The sequence below is a fragment of the Phocoena sinus genome, chromosome 1, assembly GCF_008692025.1.
Source record: "Phocoena sinus isolate mPhoSin1 chromosome 1, mPhoSin1.pri, whole genome shotgun sequence".
In the NCBI taxonomy this organism is placed as follows: Eukaryota; Metazoa; Chordata; class Mammalia; order Artiodactyla; family Phocoenidae; genus Phocoena; species Phocoena sinus.
This window is the reverse complement of record NC_045763.1, coordinates 150675479-150701169: the sequence shown is the minus strand read 5'-3', so window position 1 is coordinate 150701169 and position 25691 is coordinate 150675479. Positions and strand designations below refer to the sequence as shown.

The 25691-nt window shown below is 46.8% G+C and overlaps 1 protein-coding gene across 9 annotated transcripts; it reads left to right on the top strand.

The window, feature by feature from the left end:
• Positions 1–132: 132 nt before the first annotated feature.
• PFKFB2 (6-phosphofructo-2-kinase/fructose-2,6-biphosphatase 2) lies at positions 133–25691 on the top strand. 9 transcript variants are annotated; one of them, XM_032606921.1, is made up of 16 exons: positions 256–385; positions 1510–1614; positions 7502–7627; positions 8144–8240; positions 8668–8734; positions 8867–8941; positions 9309–9365; positions 10263–10387; positions 12189–12396; positions 13009–13155; positions 13917–14021; positions 14777–14906; positions 15677–15739; positions 15997–16061; positions 16657–16848; positions 23444–25691. In XM_032606921.1, exons 2-16 carry the CDS (start codon positions 1530–1532, stop codon positions 23504–23506), a joined length of 1605 nt encoding a protein of 534 aa, XP_032462812.1. In that variant the 5' UTR covers positions 256–385; positions 1510–1529; the 3' UTR covers positions 23507–25691. The 9 variants fall into 9 exon arrangements, with proteins under 9 accessions (XP_032462885.1, XP_032462829.1, XP_032462812.1 ...); XM_032606938.1 differs by lacking the exon at positions 23444–25691 and having other exon boundaries at positions 161–276; positions 16657–20338; XM_032606973.1 differs by lacking the exon at positions 16657–16848 and having other exon boundaries at positions 23444–25690.

Below are 25691 nucleotides of genomic sequence, written 5' to 3'. Positions count from 1 at the left end.
TTTCCCGTCACCAGAAAGTCACACCCTTTCAAGACGTCTACTAGTTCACTCTCGCGAGAGTATGAAAAACGTCGTGCTTTTAATTAACCCCGCCCCCATCCCTATTAGTTGCCAGGCAACGATGTAACTAATAGCCACAGTGCTGGTAAACTTGCGAGCTTGTGATCTTTCTCCTTCACAGTTCCAACCTTCTTCCGGAGCTAGCGACAGCGAGTCCGATTTGAGCCCCGCCCCCTGGAGCCTGCGGGCGCTCGATTGGTGGACGATTCTCTCCAGGTGAGGGCCAACGCGAGAGTGGGCGGAGCCAGGCAGGGCACGTGATTCGCCGGAGACTGGTGTGCCGGACCCCGGCCACCGTGTCGGCTCCTGGCTGTATCGTTACCGGGTAGGTGCTGGGGCCACAGCCCGGAGGGATCTTAGGAGGGATCCTAGGGTGAGCGACGGCTGTACAGCACCTTGAAGGGGTTAGGCGGGCGAGAGAAGGGGGGCTGCGTGCACCCTGATGAGGAGCGGGAAGATGAAGCCTAGCTGTTTCGGGGAAGTGCGGGCCCCCAGGCATTGCCGGAGTGCGGACGTTTAGGGACCCAGAGCCGCAGCTGACGTGTGAGTTAGAGGATTTGTGTGGTCAGTGGAATAACAGTGCAAGATCCTTGAAGCAGTAGGACTTTCCTTCCTCACTAGTCCCTTGTCTGGGTTTGCGCAGTGAACTCGGGGCTCTCCCACCCCCGTTCGAGTCAGGACTTACCCCTTATTCTGAAAGTGATCTTTCAGAATAAGAGAAGTTATTTACCACCAGAATAAGAGAAGTTATTTGCCACCTCTTTGCTCCCCAGTGTTTCTTCCATAGACTGCTTCCTAGGAGATAGATGGGGAGAGGGTGCGGACAAGGGCTTGAGAGTAAAAACACCAGAGGAGAAATAGTGACGTGCTAGGGCTGTCCCCGGGACTAGCTACAGTTTTTCCTTAAGGGAACATGTTTGAGATTTCCCCACTAATTTTTTTTTCAGAACTGAATTCTACCATTGGACTGCAATTACTTTATGATAATGAACTTGATCTATTTGCAACCCATCCCACCCCCAGCTGCTGCCACTACTCTCCTCAGATTCTTAAATTGGAATCTGAGGTCAGGAAGGAACTTGGATAAGCCACTTAGTTTGATAAACGTCAGTTTTTCAGTCTGTAAAATGGGGAGAAGTAATAATGGTAGCAAAATCTGTTTTATTATGGGATTATTGGAAGGATTGAAGGAGATAATTCATGTGAATGTAAACTCCTAAGTCAGCATTATAGATCGGGGTTCTGGTGCAACTCTTCACAGATAAGGAAATAGAGGGCTAGGGACATTCATGACTTATCCTAGGGCATGTAGCTATTAACTGGGAGAAGGAGGGCTGGACTTGACCCTTGGCCGAGGGTTCTTTCACTTATACTGCACTGATCCTCTTTTGAGTGTTTTGAGGGATATTTCCTTCCTTCCCTTCCTTACATCCCCTTTGTCCCTTCCAGGCATCCCCTGAAGAGCTGCCATGTCTGGGAATTCTGCCCCTTCGTCAGAACAGAACAACAACTATGAAACGAAAACAAATCTACGAATGTCAGAGAAGAAATGTTGTGAGTGTTGGTAAAGAGGAGGGGCTGCTGTCTCCCAGGATTTTACCTTGAGAATATTGCTGTAATTCTAGACTCTGCTGCTTGGTGGGAGTGAGAAATAGTTCTTCGACATGGTAATTTAAAACAAAGTCTACTAGGGGAATTTCCTTTCTGAAACAAGTAGACTCAGTGAATTGTCTGTCCTTGGGGCTAGACTGCTGGTGTAGCCCAGCATTTTCTTTTTTTTTTTTTTTTTTTGCGGTATGCGGGCCTCTCCCATCGCGGAGCACAGGCTCCGGACGCGCAGGCTCAGCGGCCATGGCTCACGGGCCCAGCCGCTCCGCGGCATGTGGGATCTTCCCGGACCGGGGTACGAACCCGTGTCTCCTGCATCGGCAGGCGGACTCTCAACCACTGCGCCACCAGGGAAGCCCTAGCCCAGCATATTCTTCCTGCTTTCTTTAACTGAATCTCTATCTCCCCCACCCTGGGGGTATCTGCACAGTTGATTGATGCTGAAAGTTAGAGCCAGTGTTATTGTACACGCAGTGAATAAGGCTGAGTAGCAGGGTGCAGGAATTCCTTGGAGTTGATACTGTTAACAGTTTCCCTTTATCTCTTGTGCTAAGTTTTGTGAGGGTGCTGCTCACAGCAGAAATTGCAGGTAAGAACCATTAGCTTATTTCTACAGGCCTAAGGGGAATCGGCCCTGATATTTCACTTCTTGCCATGTCTTGGGCACCTTACTTTCTCACAGGTTTAGTCTTTACACTCTGCAGACTATTTTCCCTGCAGGTTCATTGCTCTGGGGATGGGTTTCACAGGAGCATTTCCATGCCCATCTTTTAGACAGAGACAGCAGGTGGGTTTGCAGAGAGATGAAGTGTTGTTTCCTGTCCCCATGCGTCTGCATGCCTAAGCATCCTTATAGACTGCAAGACTGCAGAGCCTAGGCCCAAAGGTCCTGAGCAGTTTGTCCCCAGATGTTTTGGGGAACCTCTAGGAAAGCTAACTCTTGTCCCTGCTACCAGGTCCCTCTGGAACGCTATCAGTCAGTTCTTCTCACTTCAGTGGTTATATATATCAGCAGGTGGAAACAGCCAACTAGCATGAGACCTGGAATTATCTCATGTTGCAAGCTTTCCCCAGAGTCTCAACCTTGATGTCCTTGCCAGTCTCGTGATTCATGATGGTCATCTGTTTTCACGTAGCACTGATGAGGCTTTTGGGGGTTTGGGCTGCAGCAGAGGCAGGTTGTTTGGGTGTGATACTGGGGTTGGTGCACCTCTATGATTAGGGTCTTCTTTCTCCGCCAGGGCAGGAAGCCAGGTACTGAGGGCAAACACCCTGTGGAAGATAACTAGTATAGCATGACGTTTGAGTGCAGCCTCTGGAGTCAGACTGCCTGGGTTCAAATCTTGGTTTCACTACTGCCTAACTGTGGGCTTTTAACCAACTTGCTTTTCTGCCCCATGCCCCAGTTTACTTTTTGATAAAATGGGGATACTAATAGTATCTCTCCCCAGAGTGACGTGAGAATTGAATGAGTAAATACAGGACAGCTTCTAGAAGAGTACTAGGCATGTGGCTAAACTGTGTTATTTTTCACTGGTGACTCTATTTGCATGTTGTGTTTGTTCCTGAAACATTATATATAGATTGAATTATAGTCTAGATGCTGTGCTGGGAGCTCACTTTTTAAAAGAGCTCTGTGAAGAATTATATTTTCAGTCAAAAATGTTTTCTCCTCTTGTTTGACAATATGGTAACCCAGATTTGGGGATATGGAATGCACGCTTTAAATAGAGGTGCCCTCGTGCTACTAGGACACTTGAGCCCAACAAGAGCAGAGAACAGGTGGTGGTGTTTGGGGGTCAGGGGGAGTTGATAACTGTGGGAGTCTCTGACCCTGTGCAGTGCTCAGTGTCAGTCCTTCTAGTTCTGCTTTTTCTCCGTGGGACTCTCCTACCTGCCTTCCTAACTTTTTTTGCATTTTTTTTTTTTGCCTTGAGGGCTTTTGATTAGTCAAAGAAGCAGTAATCCCAGGTCTCTTTCCTTCCTCTAGACTCTAATTCCTGATCTCCTTTCCAAGTTCTACCCTCTTCTCCCCCACTGGAGGTATCTGGGTTATCCTGAAGCCACTGTCATTCATTTACCGCCCCCCGCTCTTCTCCTTTCGTGGTTGGACTGTGGGACTGTGACAGTCTATGAGAGTATGTGTTAGTTTATTTCCCTTCTCTCTGTTATTTTCCTGTATCTTGGAACAGGCTTCTTGGGCTGCTTCGTGTTCACACCCAGCAGTTGCTTTATTAATAGCTTTCCTGTTATCCCATTGCTGTTAATTATACCTGTCGTTGGCTGACTTTGACTTGGGAAGTGCCTGAACTAGAGAGCTGAAGAATGTCTTTAGGGAGCCAGAACCTCCAAAGGAGCAGTACTGGAATTTCAGCTGCTCCAGGGATGGGGGAGAAGGGGGGTTGGTGCTGGCTGAGGTGCCCTTAAGGTGCTCAGATAACTGGTTTCAGGGCTCAGTGAAAGCAGGAATTAGGGGTAGCAGGGAAGGTCTACATGCTTTTCCTTCTTTGTTTCTTTTATTCTTTGATATTTTGAATAGGTCTGGAACAGACAAGTCCCTGTATGAACCTTCTCCTAATTATAAAAGCAATACATGTTCATGAAAAATTCACACAATACAGAAGGAAAGTAAAAAGCAAGAAAATCTCACCATTTCTCCTGTCCCTGTTATGTTTGATTCTTTCCAAAATCTTATTCTGGTGTATCCTATTAATGGAAATAGGTCCACACTGTACATATTTTGTTCTACCATCACCCCCCCCACACACACTTTTTTTAAACTATATTCTGGACATTTTTTTCATGTCGATAAGTTCACATTTACTTCATCCTGCATGGTATTGCCTTGTGTGGATATGCCAGCCTCTCCCTGATGGACATTTACATTGTTTCTAATTTTCCACCGTCACAAACAATGCTGTAGTGAGCATCCTTGCATATACACCTGTTTGTGCTAGCAGCTTTCCCTACAGAAATAACAGGAGGAAAGGTAGACACCTTTGAAACATTGATCAGCATCCCTCAAAAGTTCTATATTGTTAGCTGTTTTTAATATTTCAAAGCGCGTGATAGAAATTGGGCATTAAACTATAGCTTCGATGGTTAACTAAAGCATAAACTTTCTTAGCGTTTGGCTGCAGAACTTCGATATGTTATGCTTATCAGTCAAACGGCAGGACATAATTGGCAGTTTTATGACTTCTGATGAATAAAAAGAAGGTACTACTAATGAAGCACACTTTAAAGGGCAGCATATTTCAAAATATTGGGGCTGTTTAGAGCAAAAAGTGGAAGATGACATGGTCATGAGAAAGCCGGGAACCATTGGCCTTCTAGACCACCCTTCAGGTTTAGATTAGAGAGCAGAGTTATGCTGGCCACATGGCTCCCTTTGTCAGGTGCTGACAAGAGCTGGTACTAGGACTGATTGGGCAGTCATGAAACCAGGAGTCTGGTCAGAGCCCTGACCTTGACTTTCTATTGAGGGACTGTGGGCCAAGCTCTTCCCTTTTCTGGGCTTGAGGTTTTCTGTCCGTAGGAGGGAAGTTATTACACCTTCATCCCCTCGAAGCGTGTTCATGAAGGGAAAATAAGTTTAAGATTGAGAAAGTGAGTTCAACCTTGTGTAAAGAAGGTAGAAGAGAATTTCAGGATTGAAACAGCTTTCCGTTCTTTGTCAAGGGGTAAGTTACATTGTCTCCAAAATTAATCAGCATACAGTGTCTACTGTTCAAATTAAGGTGGTGATGGCTTTGTTTTTTAACAGGCAGGACAGAATGTACCTAGTTTTGCCCATGTGGCAATTCGAGATAGGAAGTGTGGTTTAGTTTTGTCCTCCGGAAATTGAGCAGCTCTGGTTGCAGCAGGTGTACGTGGGTGTGTTATGGGCAGAGGTGGGAGGTGTGGTGCTGGGGGCCACCGTGGGGAGTCCTTGGTGGCCTGTGTTTTCTTTTGTTCTTAGAACTCTCTGTCCAGTTTGGTAAACATGGAGCAGCTGGTTCCCTGGTCGGCCTCAGAGCGTCTCCCAAGTATCAGTTCATTTTCAGCTTCAGGGAGGATAACAGGACCTTTGGGAGAAGTGCCTAATGGGCTGGAAGGTGTGGACCAAGCAGTACTAGAAGTGCAGGTAATGAGCCAAGCCATGGTGATTGAGAAGAGTGCAGTGCAGAGCTGGAGAAAGTGAAGACTCAGGAGGATTTCACTCCTGAAACCTGAGGCAGCTGATCTGTCTGTTAGGGGTCAGAGATTAGGCATGAACATCAGCAGAGGCTGCAGCATGGCGTTTGCTTGTCTTTGTGCTCCCTGTTTGGACAGAGATGAAAATCACTTCTGTTGCTCGTTGCCTACCTTGGAGGGGCTCCTGCTCAGGCCCGGGAATTTTCCGTGTGCGTAGTAGGTAAAGGACTAAAAGCCAACCCCTCTGACCCCAAGTCTGGGCATCCACCCCTCCCTCACCGCCAGGGCCCTGTTTGGCTTCTGGGTACTTCTTGCCAAACACCCCTAGGAAACTCTCTTCCTTCCGAGCTCTGTTCTCTACCCACACCTCTCTGCCCACTTCTCCACTGAGATCTTTTCACATTCCCCTCTCAGAAAAGAAAGGATGACGTTCCCATCCAAGTACCCCAGTTTTGCTGAATCGTTTCTTAGCCTGACAGGGTCACCTTGTCCCAGGGAAGAAGAGTGGCAACTACTTGTGGGGCACCTTCTGAAAAACAGTGCTGGGAAGACGAAGACAAAAGTGGTTCTTCCCCATCTGCACACAGGGCCTCCCTCCTTTCCCATCTGAGCCCTCCCAGATGACCTCAGTTTGGGTCTTGGCCCCAGGAATGTGGCTGGCAGCTTGCAGGGCACTCTGCCACCACTCCTTCGTGGCAGGATGGACAGGAAGGAGCCAGCGCCTGTGAGCAAGCTGATGGCGGAATCAGAGGCTCTTTTTATGGAGAAAAGCTGCCAAGGAAGCACAAGATCAGGATTCTAGGGCCAGCCCTTCCCATGACTCATTGCGTGTCCTTAGGCAAGTCACCTGGCCTCTGGGAATCTACTTTGCCCCCAGCTGCCCAGTGAGACCTGTCTCTGTAAATGAGCATTCCTGAAATCAATTGTATTCTGAAGAAGGGCGGACCAATGGCTATTCCTGCTTTTAAACTGTCTTGCTTTCACTTGGGCCTTTGAGGCAGGCTGGCTGTGATGCCCTTGTGGGCCAGCTTTACCACGAAGCTTCCTGAGGTCTAGTCAGAACCTTTGTCAGGTAGGCGTTGACACAGTCTAAATGGTTTAGAAGTTCTGGCTTAAACTCGTGGCCTGAGCACAAAGGCCAAAACGGGTTAAGGCCAGGCTCTTTTTTCGTGGCCAGACTCTTGCCTGTGGTTCTGAAGGGATAGATGGGATCCTCAGGGTAGAAACTCTGTTGGATCTGTTATAGGAACTGGCTCAGTGCTGCACTGGTAGAATCTCCAGGCCCAAGACTTTCCTTCATGGCTTTATCACTGCCGTGTTACTAGATATTCTCATGCTAAGGAAGATGCTATGGTTACTGTCTTTCTAATCCTGGCCACTTTTTTTCCTCTTTCCATCTTATGCACCTCTGTGAAGACCTTGGACAAGTGGGAAAGACGTGTCTTAGTTTGGGTACTTTCTGGAAGTCTACATGACCCTTTGACTGTCTTTCAGGAGGGTTTCCCCGATATCTGCTCGGTTTGCCTTTCCAGTCCTCCTGGACACTGGCCTCACTGAGGTGTATGAGGATCAAACCTGACCATGAAGTCCCAGCCCCATGCACAAACCTTACTTGACCCCTCTTTATTTAGTTTTGTTCTGTTCCATTTCCCTCTAGCGTGGGCATCCTACATGACCAACTCCCCGACCCTCATTGTTATGATTGGCTTACCAGCCCGGGGCAAAACCTACGTGTCCAAGAAACTCACACGCTACCTCAACTGGATTGGGGTGCCCACCAAAGGTAGGTGCAACCATGCATTCCTTGGGAAAGGAAGTGATCAGTTCCTGGGCCTCACAGGCCTCTGGGAGACTTATTCTCCCTGGCATCAAGGATACAGTGTTCTCTTGGCAGCAGTAGTGGTTGCTTCCTGGTTTACTGGATTTATTCCCTGTCCATATACTTGTTCCTCCTGGCCTGGCTCAATTGGCCTAGTTTGGGGGCAGTGCCTTTGATAGGAGTATTAAGAATTAAATGAGTATAGAGCTTTACATTTCCAAATCCCTTACATCTACGTTATCTAGCAGTATCCATGTGGAATAGCCAAAATGGCTGAGGAAATTGAAAGTCAGACAATTTAAGACTTGTCCAAATTCTAGTAAGTCTGAACTTGAACTTAACCTGATTCTTAATCTGGTGTTGTTTCCAACATACCATGGTGCTTTTTTCATCCCCTTGGCCACTCTGACATTAGACCAAGAAGTCCCCTTTGGGACATCGTATTGTTTCACTGCTGGAGGGTATGGGTGTCTTCTGCAGTGTTTAATCTTGGGGTGTATCGGCGTCAAGCGGTCAAGTCCTATAAATCCTATGACTTCTTCCGGCATGACAACGAGGAGGCCATGAAGATACGCAAGTGAGTCTTCTAGGCCTGACTGCCAGGCCAGCTCTTTCTTGGACGTCATGAGACTGGATGTGATGGGGCTTGGTTTCCCTTTCAGTAAATATCTTGTGGGGATTTTAAGTGGAAGTTATCTGCTGGGCAGCTCGCCATGGGCTTGGGTGGGTAGAACAGGGCTCAGAAAGTTGCGTGTGTGTTTGTAGGCTAAGCCTCCAGAGGGGTAAGACACGTGCATGGGACAGGGGAAGAGGAAAGACATAGGATGGTAGAAAAATCTCAACGGGCAAGTTGAAAGGTCTAATTAGGGAAAATTTTTGATCAGTGGGGAAACTGAACAGGAAGGGGTGTGATCCCTGTGGTGCCCCAGCTGTTCATGTCTCTGTCTGTGCCTAAGCTTGGCCCTGGCCCAGTCCTCTGGCTGATTCCTCTGCTCTCTTGGCAGACAGTGTGCTCTGGTGGCGCTGGAGGATGTGAAGGCGTATCTCACGGAGGACAGTGGGCAGATTGCGGTAAGCCTCACCTGCCTCCTCCCCCATCTCCCCCCTTCCAGCAGCCTGACTGCACCGCCCCACCTGGGGTCCGCCTTGGTGGGATTTCATTTCTCGGCCCCCGTTCATCTGTCTTGTGGGCTCTCTTCCCAGGTGTTTGATGCTACCAATACCACTCGAGAGAGGAGGGCCTTGATTCTGAACTTTGCCGAGGAGAATTCCTTCAAGGTAGAATCTGCCTCCAAGCTGGAGGAGGAGGGGTGAGTGGAGGTGGGGAGTTAGGAGGGACACGCAGATCTGTTTGATTCTGGTGGGTGAGGACAGGATTGGACATCTGATTCTCTCCTCTCGGTGAGTCACCGCCAGTCCTTGAGTGTTTTCTTTCAGGTCCTTTCTCAGCTCCTTAGCCTGTATGTATGAGGCCCTGGGGACGTGGTAAGAGCTATTTTTAAATGAAGAGGCCTTGAAGGCCACTTTCATGAAAGAAAATCCCAGGGGATGTGGTGGCTGCGGTGGAGCAGATATGAGCGTGTGCTCTTAAATAACAGCCTGGCCATTACTGACTCATTGATCACTGCCTTCTCTCCCTGGCCAGGTGTTCTTTGTGGAATCTGTCTGCGATGATCCCGATGTCATTGCTGCCAACATCCTGGTAGGTGACATCCCCTCACACCACCACCTCTTTATGCCTCGTGTGTGTGTTGCTGGGGGTGGTGTGGGGAGTCAACCCGGTAATGAAAGAGAGAAATAGACATGGTTAACAACACAGGGTGATCTTTTTGATCTGCCAGAACACCATTTTGTACTTCCACACTCTTTCCTTGGGAAAAGAAAGAGGCTTTGAGGAAGAAAGGAAGAATTAGCTGTTGAACAGAGGCCAAACTTAAACTGTAGTAGCCCTGGCCCTGTGTTCTGGGTATTAGCTAGATGTTGAGACCCAGGTATGTTCTTAGAATAGATCAGACTCTTTATTATCCGTCAGGGCCACCTTACAGGAAGGTCATCTGCCCACCAATTGTCTAATGCTGAGGTCAGCATTCTATGCACTGGGCACCTCGTGCTGTGTGTGGCCACAGCTTATGCCAGTGCCCATTTGATGGTTGTGCTGTGCTGTGCTGAGTGGATATCCATGCGCTGTGTCATGGTGGTGCTCTCCCAGCAGTGTGGGAACTTGCTGAAGAGGTGTCTGGTCTGAGTCAGCAGTGTATCAGATCAAGCACCCTATTCTAATTGCCCTTGGGGAGAAATTGGATCCCATTCTGTTTTCCCAGGAAGGTACATAAAAGGATTGGGGCCCAAGAACTGCCTCAGCTGCGTGACTGCCTCTGTCCTTCAGCCAAGGGCGGGCACATGACTCCCCAGTTGTCTTTCCCTTCTTGGTTGCCAGGGTCACAGGACAGGGAGGGGGTGCTCAGTGAATGGGGATTGCCAATGCTCCAGTGAAAGGCCACTTCTATGGCCTTCCTTTTCTTTATTTAGCAGTGGCTGTTGGCAGGAGGGCTGTTAAGGGCAGACCTCTGACTAGGCCCTGCTCTCCCTGTGATTCCAGGAAGTAAAGGTGTCGAGCCCTGACTACCCTGAAAGGAACAGGGAGAATGTGATGGAGGACTTCCTAAAGAGAATTGAGTGCTACAAAGTCACCTATCAACCCCTTGACCCAGACAACTATGACAAGTAAGGTTTAAGGCCAAGGTTTGAAGGGCCTGAGGCAGGGGTCTCATTTGAGAAAAGAGCCTTTCTCCCCTTGTCCCTAGACTTCCCTCTGACCATCCAGACCTCTGTTTACATCATTCCAGGGAAACAAGGTATGGATTTGTGGCCTCTAGGCAGATTGAATCTTATACCTGAACACTGGAGTGTTTTTTATCCTGAGTTCTTCTGGTCTGTCCTTTAGAGCGTGATTTCTCAACCTTAGCATGATTGACATTTTGAACTGGATAATTCTGTGCCGTGGGGCTATCTTGTGCTGTAGCTGTCTTTAGCAGGATCCCTGACCTGTGCCCACTAGATACCAGTAGCACTCCCAAGCTGTGACAACCAAAAAGGTTTCCAGACTTTGCCAAATGTCCCCTGGGAAGCAAAATCACACCCTGTTGAGAACCACTGCTCTAGATCAGTAGTTTTGAATTAGGGTATTGTAGGACACCTCTTAGAGGTGTGTCATCAGTTTTTGATCAATTTTTAAAGTTTATTGTGTGTGTATAGGTATATATATATATATATGTACATGTATAAAAATATATAGTAATACATATGAATATATGTGCATATATTCCATATGTAAAATAACATAATATGTAAATTTATTTTGCATAAAACAATATATTGTACATGTGTATGCATATATAAATATATATGTTTAAGTGGTTTTTAGATATTACTTACTATGGCAGTGCCTATCAGCAGTGTGGCACAGAACACAGGTTAACTTGACGTGTGTGGGCGAAAAGAGCCGTAGCAAGATGCCAAGTCCATGTTGAAGAATGACATGTGCACAGGGAGACCCGTGAGAAGGTGGCCTTTGAAAAAGCATGCAGTCAGTACAGCTCTAGTCAGATAAGAATACAGCCCTGAAGCCAAGCAAATGGCAAGACAGTGTGCATAGCCACGGTTAAACTGCTTCAGTGGTCTGCTTCATCTTTCGAGTCTTTCAGTTCCTTCAAGTGTGTTGCCCACAATGTTAGTGTTTGCAGGTGTTTCTTAATACAGAAGTTGAAAACCACTGCCCTAGATATGGTATAATAGTATATTCCTCAGTTAGCCCAAAGTCCTACATAGAAAAATATTCTAGAAGAATGTGTGTGTGTGTGTGTGTGTGTGTGTGTGTGTGTGTAGATGTTACCTCTGGTGGTAGGGCTATGGGTAATTTTTATTTGCATCATTCTTTCTTAAAAAAATTTTTTTTGGAATAAACACATTATTTCTATAGTGAGAACAATTCCATGATGGCCATAAAGCAAACAGTCTATGTGAGTGCCTTTGAGAGAAACTTGATTTATGTAGATGGGGGGGAACGCACAGAGATCTCTGTCTATGGTTCTGCACCCCCCTCCTCGCCCCTCCCCGCTGGTAGATGCCACACTCTGACTCCGTCTTGACCGCCTCAGGTGGGCTCTGTGCTTCTCAACAAACTTCAGGGTTAGCAAAATCTTCAGGTCATCCATCTAGTCTAGCCCCTGAGGGGAAGCCTGAATTCTGTTTATCTAACTTAGCTACAGTGCCTGGCACAATGTAGGCACTGAGGAAATGGTACTGCCTGATGAGAAGTTCAGGAAAGTTTACTGCATCTTTGTTCTGAGGAGCCATCCATCTCTTTCCATTTGATTCCTTACATTTGGGTCGGGGTGTGGCAGGAGAGGCAGAAGAGCTGCTGGGAGCCTGCAAGTAACTATACAGATCCTTTCCCCTCCTCCTGTTATCCTCAGATTTTCATACCCAGGGGACATTTTTTTTTTTTTTCCCTGCTCTGTCCCAGGGATCTTTCTTTCATCAAGGTGATAAACGTGGGCCAGCGATTTCTAGTGAACAAAGTCCAGGACTACATCCAGAGCAAGATCGTCTACTACCTCATGAATATCCATGTCCATCCTCGCACCATTTACCTTTGCCGGCACGGAGAGAGCGAGTTCAATCTCTTGGGAAAGATTGGGGGTGACTCAGGCCTCTCCGTGCGGGGAAAACAGGTGAGTAGTTAGCCAGCCGGCTGGATTTCCCAGGCTTAGAGTTAGGAGGGCATGGTGGATGTCATCTCTTTGATCCCCTTACTTCTTACTGAATCCTATTGGAGTTTAGGCTGTGGTTTCAGATAGTCAAGCAAGTAAAGAGACGTTTGCTTATTCACTGGTTCTAGCTGTGTATTGAAGGGTGCGTAACTTGGAACCATTTCTGCTGTGATCATTCAGCCGTCCCATGTTTATTGAGCTCAACTTGTATGCTCAGCACGGTACAGGATGCTCTGGTTAAAGTTCATTTCCTCTTGGGTTTGTTATAACTATGTAGCACCTTTCAGAGTTTGACTGGGGTCATACACATTGTCCTTTTCAGGCTGAGTTAACAGTCCTCTGTGTGTGTGTGTGTGTGTGTGTGTGTGTGTGTGTCTGTGTGTGTGTCTCTATTTCCTTTCTTTCTTTCTTTTTTTTTTTGGCCGTGCCATGCGAGGCTTGCAGGATCTTAGTTCCCCTGACCAGGGATGGAACCCGCATCCCCTGCAGTGGAGGCGTGGAGGCCTAACCACTGACCGCCAGGGAATTCCCTGTGTGTGTGTTTTCTTTTAAAAATTTTATTTCACACCCCAGTTTGCCCAGGCTCTAAGGAAGTTTCTGGAGGAACAGGAGATAGCAGACCTCAAAGTGTGGACAAGTCAGTTGAAGAGGACTATCCAGACCGCTGAATCTCTGGGGGTGACCTATGAGCAGTGGAAGATTCTGAATGAGATTGATGCTGTGAGTAGGAAGGTCTGATGGCTAAAAAGCCAGTAAGGGTCTCCTATTCAGGCAGGAACACTCAGAAGTCACCATGTGGGCCGTTCATCTAGAAAACTAGAACCACCAAGTAGAGACTTTGAGGAAGCTGAATCTATGGCCAGTTTAGGGAATAAGTGGGAACAATGCACCCCCAATCAGGGCTTCCTGCCTGCTTGACACACCTGTGCCAGTGATGGGACCTGAACCAATTTTTGACCTAGCCCCTGGCACCTGGAGAGAGTGAAGCTCCATTTGGACCCTTCATATATTTTCCTCCTAGGAAAAAGAAATAGCTGACAACTCACTTCTTTAATTTCTGCTTAGGCCACCTGGTCAGCTATTCTGGAAAAGTCCTTTCCAGTTTGTTCTTGGCTTTCTGTGTCCTTGAGCGCAAAAGTAGGCACTTCTTTTTCTTTCCTTCCTCTGTACCCTTTTATGCCTTCTACAAGAATTCCCTAGTGCCTGCAGTTTCCCCTCCTTCCCTGCTTCCTGTTCCTTTTATCCTGCTGACTTTTCTTGACCTCTAAGTTCCCCACAGCAGTAGGAGAAAGCAGCAGCTTAAGCTAGAGAGGCGGCCTCCTCTCCCAGGGGCCCCTCACCCTGCTAGTCGGTCAGTTGCAGTGCATGAAGGGAGCCAGCCCAGTGCCTGGCACGAATGCCTAATATTCTTCACGGCCGCCTTTTCATTTGGGGGGCTGTGTGGGTCCAGTTCGCCTCTTCCAGCCGTGTGGCTCCTGCAGGGCGTGTGCGAGGAGATGACTTATGCGGAGATTAAGGAGCGGTACCCAGACGAGTTTGCGCTTCGAGATGAAGAGAAATACCTGTATCGATATCCTGGAGGGGAGGTGAGATTTCCCTCACGAGGGGTGACTGCCCCACCCTTTGCTAGGGGCTTAGCTTGAATTTTGGGGAAGGATTGAATGTGAGTTTAGGGACCGAGAAAGAGTACTTAAGACATCATTTAGTTTCTCTTCCTACTTTTGGGGCCTGCTGTGTTTAATTCAGCTCTGGCAGTCGGCAGTCCAATGCCTCATTGATTTGTTAAGATCTTCAGAGAAAGGGTAACAAGATAGCCTCTGTTGCTGAGTATATGTTAGAATCCACATGGTCTTTTGTAACTTCTTTTCTTTTCATTCCACCCCCACCCAAGCAGGTATAGGCCCCAAGTAAATATATGGGATATGAATGATTTTCCTCTCATCTGTGGTGTTTAAGGCTGCTTGCTGGTCCAAGTGGCTTCATAGTCTAGGGGTGTGAGGCAAAGGTAAATAAAACAACAGGGGTCTAGGAAATCCCTAGGAGTCTTTGTTGCCTTGCACTCTTGCCTATTCTGTCCAGAGAAAAAGAACCCCACAGGCTGCATTCAGATTTTCTCTTCTTGACCTGCAATTTTCTCAGTCTGAACATTGCTCTTGAAAAGTCTGAATATTCTCAAGAGGTACCAGGGCTGGGGGTGGTTAGCAGGAGACACGAAGGCGCCAAACCTCCAGGAGGAAAGCCAGCTGGGGAGAAAGGAGAAGCGGCCTCTTAACTCTGGACACAGCCACCGACTTGGCTGCCAGCTTGCACCTCCTACCAACCCACCCTACTTCCCCCACAGTCATACCAGGACCTGGTACAGCGGCTGGAGCCTGTCATCATGGAGCTGGAGCGTCAGGGCAACGTCCTCGTCATCTCCCACCAGGCTGTCATGCGCTGCCTCCTGGCCTACTTCTTGGACAAGGGTGCAGGTGCCATTGGAGGGAAGGGCCGGGCACACATCCACAGGGAGGGGGCTGCACTTGGGGTGGCACCAGGATCCCTGGCAACGAGACCTCCCACTCTTCCACTCAAATCAGAGTACATTCTTCAGGCAACAGTGTGGGGCTCCCAGCAGCCATTGGGCCAACTACTTGCTGAATTTACTCTGCTGATGCAAAAACCCCCAGTGGAGAGCAACTGCTGCTTTAGCTCTTGGTCCTGCCTGGCTAAAGGGACAGCACTGCGCTAACACTCCTGGCAGCATTAGAAAAGTGGTTGAACATTCCCGGCTTGTTACTTGGGCTACTAGGAGGGTGTTATCTTAGAAGCATCTTCATCCTTTGGATTCAGGGTAGATGGTTTCTGGGGAGAGCAATAAGGAAGTGCTGCTGTCTTCTCTGATACTCCCCTCCCTTCCCTTCCTGATCTACCTGAGCTGCTGGGAAGCCTGCAGGTTGACCTTTGGGGTACCCGCGGTGCCCCAGTCTTCCCGTGTGTGGGGCCCTGGCTGCAGCACTTCCTCTCGTTTTGCCTGCAGGGAAGGATCTAAAGTGGGCTTTTTTCCTTTCTTAGCCACTCAGTAGCTGGGGTGGCTTCCTTGGAGGCTATGTTGATAATTGTCTGGGGGTTTAGAGGAGGAGATGTCTAACTCCAGGTCAGGGTAAAGAAAACTCAGGAGCGCCCTAGATGCTCTCTTCCACTAACTTAACCTTGCTTCATAATAACTGAGACTTCCTCCACCTGGTCTTTCTGCTTTCAGATGAGCTACCGTACCTGAGGTGCCCTCTCCATACCATCTTCAAACTTACTCCTGTAGCCTACGGTAACTATGAACCTAGGAGCTGGGCAGGAGGTGGGGATAGAGGAAGGTCAGGGTTTTTGAATTTTCTCTGAAGTTTGCCTAGAAGTTCAACTTCCTCACCTGTATCTAGCAGGGAAGTTCCATCAGTGCCTTCCATTTTTAAAGGGATGTATGTATGTATTGGGGAATATATATGTTCTTTTATTACCATACTGAAACTAAGGAATTTTTCTTTGAGCTTTTTTCCTGAAGCCCTCTCCACTTTCCTGTTTTCTCAGGCTGCAAAGTGGAAACAATTAAACTTAACGTGGAGGCTGTGAACACTCACCGTGACAAGCCAACTGTAAGTATTTCCCCACGGATGACATGCTGGTTCCCCACCACTTCGAGTCTTTGAACCTTTGACATCGAGAGACTGGGTTTCTTTTACGTACCAAAGGAAAACCGATCCAGAACTCATGTCCCATGTAGTTTGCTTACTTCCAAAAAGAAGAGATGTTGCAATTACTAATTTTTAAAATCAGTATCTCTTTCCTGAGTCTTAACCTTGCGGATTGGCTCTTGGAAATCCAATGAACTATGGAAAGTGTTTGGCAGAAATGAAATGCAAATTTTCCCCCCAGAAAGCGCTCCCTTTAGAAAGCAGGATCCAGAGGTGCCTGTAAGGCGGGGTCAGGAGGTATAGGTTTGTTCCTAGGTCTGTCCTGGTAATCTGTGTGTGATCTTAAATAAACCCCTTCCTTTCTTGAGCCTCTTTCCTGCTTTGAAGTATGGTGCTCACGGAGCTTCTACCCCCACAACCTTTAGTCTCCCGGGGCTGGGGGACCAGGCCGTGGCCCATGTCTTAGGAGAGACCCCATCTGCAGGAGGCTGCTGTGGTTTATGAGTGAGCTTTTGGCTTGGCTTTCATTTGTGTGGTGTCCCTCGTTTCCAATCAGAACAACTTCCCCAAGAACCAAACCCCTGTAAGGATGAGAAGGAACAGCTTTACGCCTCTGTCCAGTTCGAATACAGTAAGGCGTCCGAGAAATTACAGTGTTGGGAGCCGGCCCCTCAAGCCCCTCAGCCCTCTCCGTGCCCTGGACATGCAAGAAGGGGCCGACCAGCCGAAGACCCAAGTCAGCATTCCGGTGGTGTAACCGTGTGTCTCCCTCCCATCCTGGCCTCCTGCCCTTGTCACTAATCACCAAGGAGTCATTTAACTTCCAGCTCCCACCTCCCCACCCCGACCCCCACCAGCCCCACACTGTGGATCTTAGCAGAGAATGTGAGGTCACGTGTTTCCAGACCAACCTTAGCTAGTGTACGGTGTGAGACATCTCCTCGCCCAGGGGCAAGCTGGCGAGTTGGGTGTTTTAGGACAGGTCCTCAGTCTGGGGGGGGGTCTGGAGGAGGAGGAAAAGGGATCCACTCTCCTGGGGTGATTGGCAGAGCTGGGGCTGGGGCTGAGGCTGAGCATGCCGTGGTTCTTGTCCATCCACAGTGTCTAAACTCACTAATGTCCTTGTGTTGGTAAAGTGGGGGCAGGGTGGAGGGGGACACAGAAGCCCATTTCCCCTCCACCTTTGTCTCTTCCAGGTGTGCTTTACTCACAGTCCTGACCTGCCCGCTTTCTTCCCCCCTCTCATGTCCCCTTTGGATTGCCCAGTGTGATGCATGGCATCGTTGTGTGTCTGTCTAGGAGGGAAGGGGCAGTGGGTGGGAGAGAAGTTTGCCCTCCATTGATGTTCTCTGCAGTGGGCCTAGATGGATCTGGACTGGGGGAGCCTTTCTTTTCCCTTCTCCCTTCCTCTCAAGCCAGGTCCTACAAGGGTCAGCCCAGGCTACAGAACATCCACAGGTGCTCTAGACACTGCAGGTAGACATAGGATGAGAGTTCTTGCCTCCTTTCATGCGAAACGATCCTAAAGTCTTCAGTACCCGGGGGGAAGCTGGCTTTCAGCCTGTGTGAAATATCTTGGTTTGTATTTTTCAGACATAGGTCTCTGGGCTGCAGAGGTGTGAGGTCTCTGGGCTGCAGAGGAGTAAGGTTTAGGAGAGTAGGCTGGCCTCTAGCTCTTACAGGGCTCTTGGAGGAGTGTCATACATTTTCTCCAGTGGTTCCTGGCTTCTTTGCCAACTACAGGAACTCTCCTGCCAAAGCCAGTGACCTCCGGGACTGTTGAGAAGGACAGAGTTAGATTTAGGAGTCACCGCTGAGGTTTGAATTGCTCAAGGGAAAGGCAGAGAAGAGTTCACTAGAGCTGCTAGTGAACTAGTAATTTTCAGCACATTCTAGTAATTCTCAAAATAGTCTCCTTTTTAAGTCAAAAAATTTTTTGCGTGAGCGATTTTTTTCCCCAGATATTGGGAAAGCCTGGTGATAAATTAAATCTCCCTCACTAGGGTATTAATTTACATCATCTTGATGTCCAGAGTAGTCTTAGAATCCTGTGGGGTCTAGCTGTTGACTGTTTATGCATTTACTTGTGTCATTTTATTTTTTTCTGCAAGGTTATGTTTAGAGTAGGGATCCTTAGCCCCTTGGTGGCCCACGATGGTATACCTCCCCCAGTTTTGTATACAAAATATATGAATATACGTATGTGCATTTTTCTGAGAGGTGAGTCTAGAGTTCTCGTGAGATTTTTAAAAGAGAGAGAGGACTCCGTACCTTAAAGTTATCAATCTGTCTCTTAGAGGTGACCAGTGAGAGCAAGTTAGCTATTTGCCAGGGGTGTTTTTGTTTGGTAATAGGAGGCCTTTTGTTGTGCTTCTCACCTAGGAATCTTCATTAGAATCCCCTACAGAACTTTTGAAACATGCACTTGCTTGTGTCCACTCTAGGCTTAATTCTGACTCAGTCTCTGGGATTCGGGTCTGGGCATGCATGTGTTTAAATGGCTTCTCTTATGATTCTGAATCATACTCCAGGTTAGAACTCTATTTTGTGTTGTTGGGTGGAGAAACAGTAGTTCCTTGGACTAAGCGTCAACCTGGGAATTCTGAATTCCTCATGGTTTTGAAAGGACAGTTCCCTGGAGTTAGATGTGTGAACAGATCACAGTACTGAATGAAGTTACCCCCCCATTGTTACTTCAGGCAGCAGCCTGTTCCGGCTTTAACACTTTACATTGCAGGGTGATGTGGAACAAATCACTATGTCGTATAAATGTCCTATGATAATAGCTGAGAATTTTAAGCACCCTGGAGAGAGGTACTGAGATAAAACTTGTGGGATGATAAAGGTTATCATCACAGGCAGCTGGCTTGTGACCTTGAGTCCTTTATTCCTACATCCTGAGTAGGACATCACAGCCAATCTCAAAGGCCACTTGCCTAGATTCTGCTCTAAATTGCCTTCCAGACATAAGGTAACTTCCTATTCCTGTTTAGCCATTATATAACGTGTACCTAGTGTCCATGTTTGTGGGGCTTTGGGCTGGGTGGAGTGGTGGTGGGAGAAGGAGACACCAAAGCAGCAGAAAAGGTCCTTGCCCTGAAAAAGTTATTTTAGAGAAAGAGCATATAATTTATAATAAATGAACATTTGTGAAAGAGCAACACGTTGAGTCTGTAAATGTGGACATCGAAGTGGAGTAGAGATTCCTTCTGACTTTTTTCTTGTCCTACATGTATGAGACTAAAAGGGTTGGGAGGTGGGAATGTCCCCCAGAATGATGTGGTCTAGGAGGTGTGTGTGTGGTACTTTTACAAGGTTGTCTTGTCTAGCTTTGCTTGGCTGGTGGCATCTTTAGCCCAAATGGGCATTCAGTCTTTTCTCTTGCTGTGAGGTGAGAGTGATTCAGAACTAATGCATGAGAAGGAGCATTTTGATCCGAGACTTGGCTTTGGGCTGTACGTACTCCTAGTGAGAAGCGAATTCTCTAACAAACTAGCATTGTTTTACCTTGTTATAAACCCCTGCATTAGACACAGGGCACTGGGATGTTCATTGGGTTCTCAGCCTGCCGATATTTTGCCATTCTCCCCATGTGTTACTTTGCTTCCCCAAGAAGAGGAGTGAGGCGGTCTTATAATTCTCAGATTGGACATGAGAAATTAGAACTTGACAACAGCAAGGATTTCAGCGTTGTTTGGTTTTTAGAGCAAGCTCCCTCCAGAGAAGTTTCAGCAGAAAGGAGCCAGGAGAGCATAGAATAGAAGAGAGCTCTTATTCTACCTTTTAGAGAATTCCTGTTCCCTATCTTTTCTTTCCTGTCCTCCTCTCCCCTTCTTATTTGAATGTGTGTCGGTAGTATATACACGTTACTCTGATTATGTGTTTATCACGAATGCTAGTAAGAAAGGATGAACTCCAGAGTACCGTTTGCTGAGGCTTTCAGCTGTGTTATGGGAGAAATAGGTGAAGGCTTTAGCATTTAATCTACTGGTACAAAATTAGGAAAGGAAAAAAATCACTGTATTATCTTTGATAATCACTGATTATCTTTTCCCTGCTTTAAAACTAAATGAGGGGCTTCCCTGGTGGTGCAGTGGTTGAGAGTCCGCCTGCCGATGCAGGGGACGTGGGTTCGTGCCTCGGCCCGGGAGGATCCCACATGCCACGGAGCGGCTGAGCCTGCGCGCCCGAGGCCTGTGCTCCGCAACGGTAGACGCCACGGCAGTGAGAGGCCCGCGTACGGCAAAAAAAAAAAAAAAAAAAAACAAAAAAAAACTAAATGAGGAATTGCGTGACAGATGTGAAGAGGAATCTAAAGCAGATTTAGACAACTAGCTTCCTTTCCTATATCTTAATTCTTAAATTGGAATTTAGCTCTTATTTATTATCTGTATTGTTTTTGCTTTTGTTTTGGTAAGGAGATTGTTTTGCATTCAGTTGGAAAGTAGAATAAGAAAATCTGTTAAAAACACGCATTGTGCCAGGGGTCTGCCCCATATCCTTATCTCTGATTTTTGTTTTTTTGTGTTTTTTTGTCCATCCCCCACCCACCCACTACCTCCCAAGAAGTTAGGTTTAGGAGTGCAAGATATTTGTATCCTAGACTGAACGGTTGAGTGTTTCCTGTGAGGATCTGGGTGTTCCTCTTTGCAACCCACATTTCATCTTCAGAGACACTGGCATTTTGAAGAAACATGATACGGCTGTTTGGAAATAAATCCATCTTATGGTGTATCTGTGAGTAGAAGGTCTTAGTACCAGAGAAGCTCACTGATGCTTGGGGTAGCCGGAGGACAAGGGGAATAAGTGCCTAATAATTGAGGGAACTCTATCTGGGTTGTATAGCCTTATGTACATTCCATTGTCTTTGTTCAGCCCAGAGGCCATGTTGTGTTTGTTTTCCAGAAATTTGATAACTTTACATAGGTTTTCCGGTATACATTTTGACTTGCGTTTTAAAATATTTTACTTTGAATTAAATAATTTTATTGGAATTAAATATTTTAATCTGAATCAGGTTGCAACATTGGCAGGATTGACCTCTGACTTCCGATCGAGGTGACACAGACATCAGAAGTATGTCCAGGAATTTAATTTAGACTCGTCATGTCCCGAACACTGTATCTCGAATTATCTATGTGCTGACTGCTGACTTCCTGACGGAGTGTGGTAGGGTCCGCATGCTGCCCGACAGATTCTGGTAGGGTCCCTGTGCTGACTGACCAGCAGTCTCTACTGAGATCTGTAAGCTGACAAGTCTGACTGTTTTCTAATTGTACCAGTTGACAGTGTATGCATGTTACTGCAATTCTCTGTCTATTGTACATGTCCTACAAAGAAAGGAAGTAACCGCTCCACGTGTTTTCTTTAGGGGGAAGTTCTGTACACTATGATTTTTCACAGATATTTCCTTTAGAGTAGCAGCCAAATCCTAATCATTTTGTAGAAAATGAAGGTTGAACATCACGTGTAAGTTATTTTGTCAACTCAGCTAAGGAAATGCCTGCTCAGAGCCTGACACTGTTACCTTTACTTGAAGTCATCCTATCCATTCCCCCACTTCTGGGCAGGACTTCACTTTCTGAACATTCTGTGTCCTCCGCTTCCCCGCTATGGGCTTGTAGCATTCCATTGGATAATGCTGCTGTTTTTAGTCCGCTACCCATTTGCCTCTTAATTCTAATATAATCAATAAAAATGCAAAGGAAATTTTGGCAAAAGTATTCTTTTCAGTAAGGCTTTCACTGGGGATCCATGACCAATTTTTAGCTACTCCGTGTTTTTTGTATCTGAATTGCTTGTGTCCATTTTTTTTTTCTTGCGTTGAAGTAACAAAATGAATTCATTCTGATAATGGTGATGGTTTTGCTGTGGCAAAAGCAAAGGACTTGTTGCCAGCTGTGCCCTTTGGAGGGATTGGGAGTGGGCTGAGCACCACTGGGTTAAATGGAATGGACTGAGTTGGGAACCGAAGCAATAGCGCTATCCTGCATGTTTCCTAGGCAAAGCTGTGTTGAAAGAAGGAATGTTAATCCTTAGGGGCATTCTAATTTAATCTGGTGACACTGATGTCAAAATATGGCACTCAGATCCACATAAGGTGTATAATTGTATTTGAAATGTGTTTTTGTGTGTGTGTGTGTAGAATGGGTAAATAAAATTGTTGAGTAACTTGAATCTATCAGAAGGCTTCTGGGTTTTTTGTTTTGTATTTTGGGTTGTGTTCTCCACCACTCCCCCACCCCCAAAACTTTGCCTCAGGCTGCCTGGCACTTGAGCGTCAGACCAGCAAAAGCCAGCCCACAGAGTGACTGGAGTCCTTGGTGGAGGCGTGGCTCTCTTGCACCACCTTCTGGGGAAGGTGGGAAGGACATTATAGAAGGCACCTGAACTTAGTCGTGTGTACTTTTTGGCGCCTCTACAAGAATTAAGAAAAAATTACCTTTGACCACACTGTGCTCTGACTCGCACTAGCAACATGGAACTCATTATTTATTGTGGAAAAAAAAAAAACAACCTTTGGCGATCTCTTAGAATTTAGTGGACTCTTCCTTCTAAAATATTACCTTCCTGTTTCTAAAGAGATTACAGCTGGTGGGGTAGAATGGCATTTAACTTCTTCTGGGATGGGAAAATAGGGTGGGATTGTGTCACTATTCTCATGCCTTATTTATTCCTTGTTACCTTAACAAGGACCAGGAGCTCATTAGACATGCAGGCTCTTGGGCCCCATCCCAGGCCTGCTGAATGAGAATATTCAATTTAACTGGATGACGAGGCAGTTCAGACACACATTTAACATTCGAGAAACACTGTTCTCGGGGGAAGAATTTCTCACAAGTTCAAACGTTGGATCCCAGTTTATGGGAGGAAGTTGACTTCTGCTCTGATGACTGATGGTAGGATGGACCGGGATAACTACAGCGGTAGGGACCCTCCTCAGAAGCCAAGTAGCCCCTGCCCGCAGTATCATTTTTTTGGCCTGGTCTTTTGGCTGATGTAGCCTAAATACTCTCCTTTTACCACGGGGCTCCCTACTGCTTCCGCCTCCTATCTTGGATATGTAGCTTAGCTCCAGGTCTGAAAGGAGTGCTTGGTCCAACATGGTCACAAGGTCGGTTCCTCAGGGAAAGAAGCTCAGGACTAAGCCATTAGAGTTTGTCTGACTCCCGAGGGTAGAGGGGCATGTGCTAGCCCACCGACGTTTTAACTCACGTGTGCGGATGTGGGGATGTGAGCCGCGGGGAGCACTGGAAGGGTGGGTGAGGGTTCTGCTCAACTTCCTCCGTTAGTCATTTGGCGGCGGTGTAATGGCTTTATTTCTCTTCCTCTCTGGCTCCTAGGCGGAGACCTCGCTGGCTGTGCATAGGCTCTCCTCTCCGGCCTCCCCCCCATTGCTCTCCTGATGATGTGAAGGCTGAGGCCAGACCTGTCCGGGAGACTGGCCTACTGAAAAACTTGGCATGTCAGCTCCAAAGGGGCTTGAACAGGAAGTTCAGTGGGGATTGGACATTCGGGGCCACCCAAATGAGCCCTGAAAAAGCTGCACCACATTTCTTCCCCTCATGCCTAATGGGAATATCAGTTACACTGTAAAACTTGACTTCCCTGTGCCTCAAAACATTTCACAGCCTGAACCAATTTCGTTTTGATCATTTCTTTGCTAGGTTTGGCCCAAGTTGGTCAATCCTGTTCCATTTTGGCATTTAACATCTGACCTGTGACTGTATCCCTAGCTGGCTTTCTTTGCCTAGTGTGCAAATGTACCTCTTCAGATTTAATTGTTCCCAAGTGAGAGGGCTGAACTCCAGCAAACCATTTCTGTGCTGTAAGAGCTGGTCTCTACATCCACTACAAGTGCGCAGGCTAGGGTACAATATACATAGGTTTGCGGTCACTTTTTTGTCACATTGGAAACGAGACAAATTCACCAGGTGAATGGAGGGTATCTGAGAAATTCAGTCCCTAAAACGTCTCTTCTGCGGTGACGGAAGAGCAGCGTTAGTAGCCATCTTTTTGTTTAGAGAAGTTTTTCTTGTTTCAGGCCCCTTGAGGGCAGGATCTGACTACAAGACTCCACAAAATATGTACCCTTCTTCTGAGTTCTCTTTTGTAGCTACTGTATTTTCTACCTGATACTGTGTGCCTCTCAAAGCTGAAGAGGGCTGACGTCATCCTCTCTCGTGGTTCGAAATGAGGGCTGGAGAGAAAAGTAGGGTGCCATTTGGATCACATGAAGAAGTAAAAGAAGTTTCCTTGGGAATCAACTCTCCCAAGGAGTTCTTTTGGTTTCAGAACAGGTGCAGGGAGACATGCCCTTCTGTGGGGTCTGCTACCGTGATGCGGTCTCTAAGAAAGCTGTGGTTATGACTTCAAGAGCATCTGGTCTTCTAATCCCTTCCTCTTAGCTAATTGTCACTATTGTGGTCTACTGTTCTCTTATGTAGAACCTTGGAGGAATGGGATGGGGGGGAACCAAGCCCTCAATGCATTAATCATGTGGTTTCCCTTAAAGATAAACCAGGTAATTATTCCTTAGATCAGTGATTGTCAAATGTATAAATATGTCCCTGCAGATGTGATTTTAATACGTCACTGCTCCTGAAGGAAGGCATGGAAGCTCCCAAGGATACTATATCTTACAAGCAAAATCTTTTTTTTTTTAAAAAAAGAATAGTAAGTTATTAGCTTTTTAAATTTTTTCCCCCTTTTCATTCGGATGCCCACTTGCTGGTCAAGAGGGTGAGTAGCAAGAAGATGCAATGCAATTTTCCCAAATGGTTCTTGTATACTGTGGATGATACAGGACCCTGTTACCTAAGATGTGATGTGCTGGGCTGCTGGCAGTTCAGCAACCAACTAGGAGCTTATTTCAGGTAATTTTCATCTAGCTGCTCATAGCATGTTGTGCTGTAATGATTTTGTTCTTGTGATGCAGGTTTCTTTCTGCATCTAAATACACCGTCTTTTGATGATCTGATAAATGTTTTTATTTAGTTATTTATTCATCCATGTAAGGTTTTTTTTTGTTTTTTGTTTTTTTTGCGGTACGCGGGCCTCTTACTGCTGCGGCCTCTCCCGTTGCGGAGCACAGGCTCCGGACGCGCAGGCTCAGCGGCCATGGCCCACGGGCCCAGCCGCTCCGCGGCATGTGGGATCCTCCTGGACCGGGGCATGAACTCGTGTCCCCTGCATCGGCAGGCAGACTCCCAACCACTGCGCCACCAGGGAAGCCCATGTAAGGTATTTTTAAGTCCCCATATTAATATCTGCATGTATTTAATCAGAATGTAAGGTAATTTGTGTTTGGTAGAAATTTAGATATTTTGAGTGTTTAAAGTCCATAGTATTACCTTAAATTAAAATTTCAGAATGTAGGTATCCGTCTTCTGTAAAAGGATAATAACTGTGTGAAGGCACAGTGGATTTCTTTTGAATACTTTTTTTTTTCATTGATTTTTATTATAAGTATAAACCAAGAGATACATTTCTCTGGAGAAAAGTTTACCTCCTGGATAAATAAGATTGTGCTAAAATTTGTGAATAATATGTATTGCTTTTGTAATAAGAAATGTAATAAAAGTTATTTTT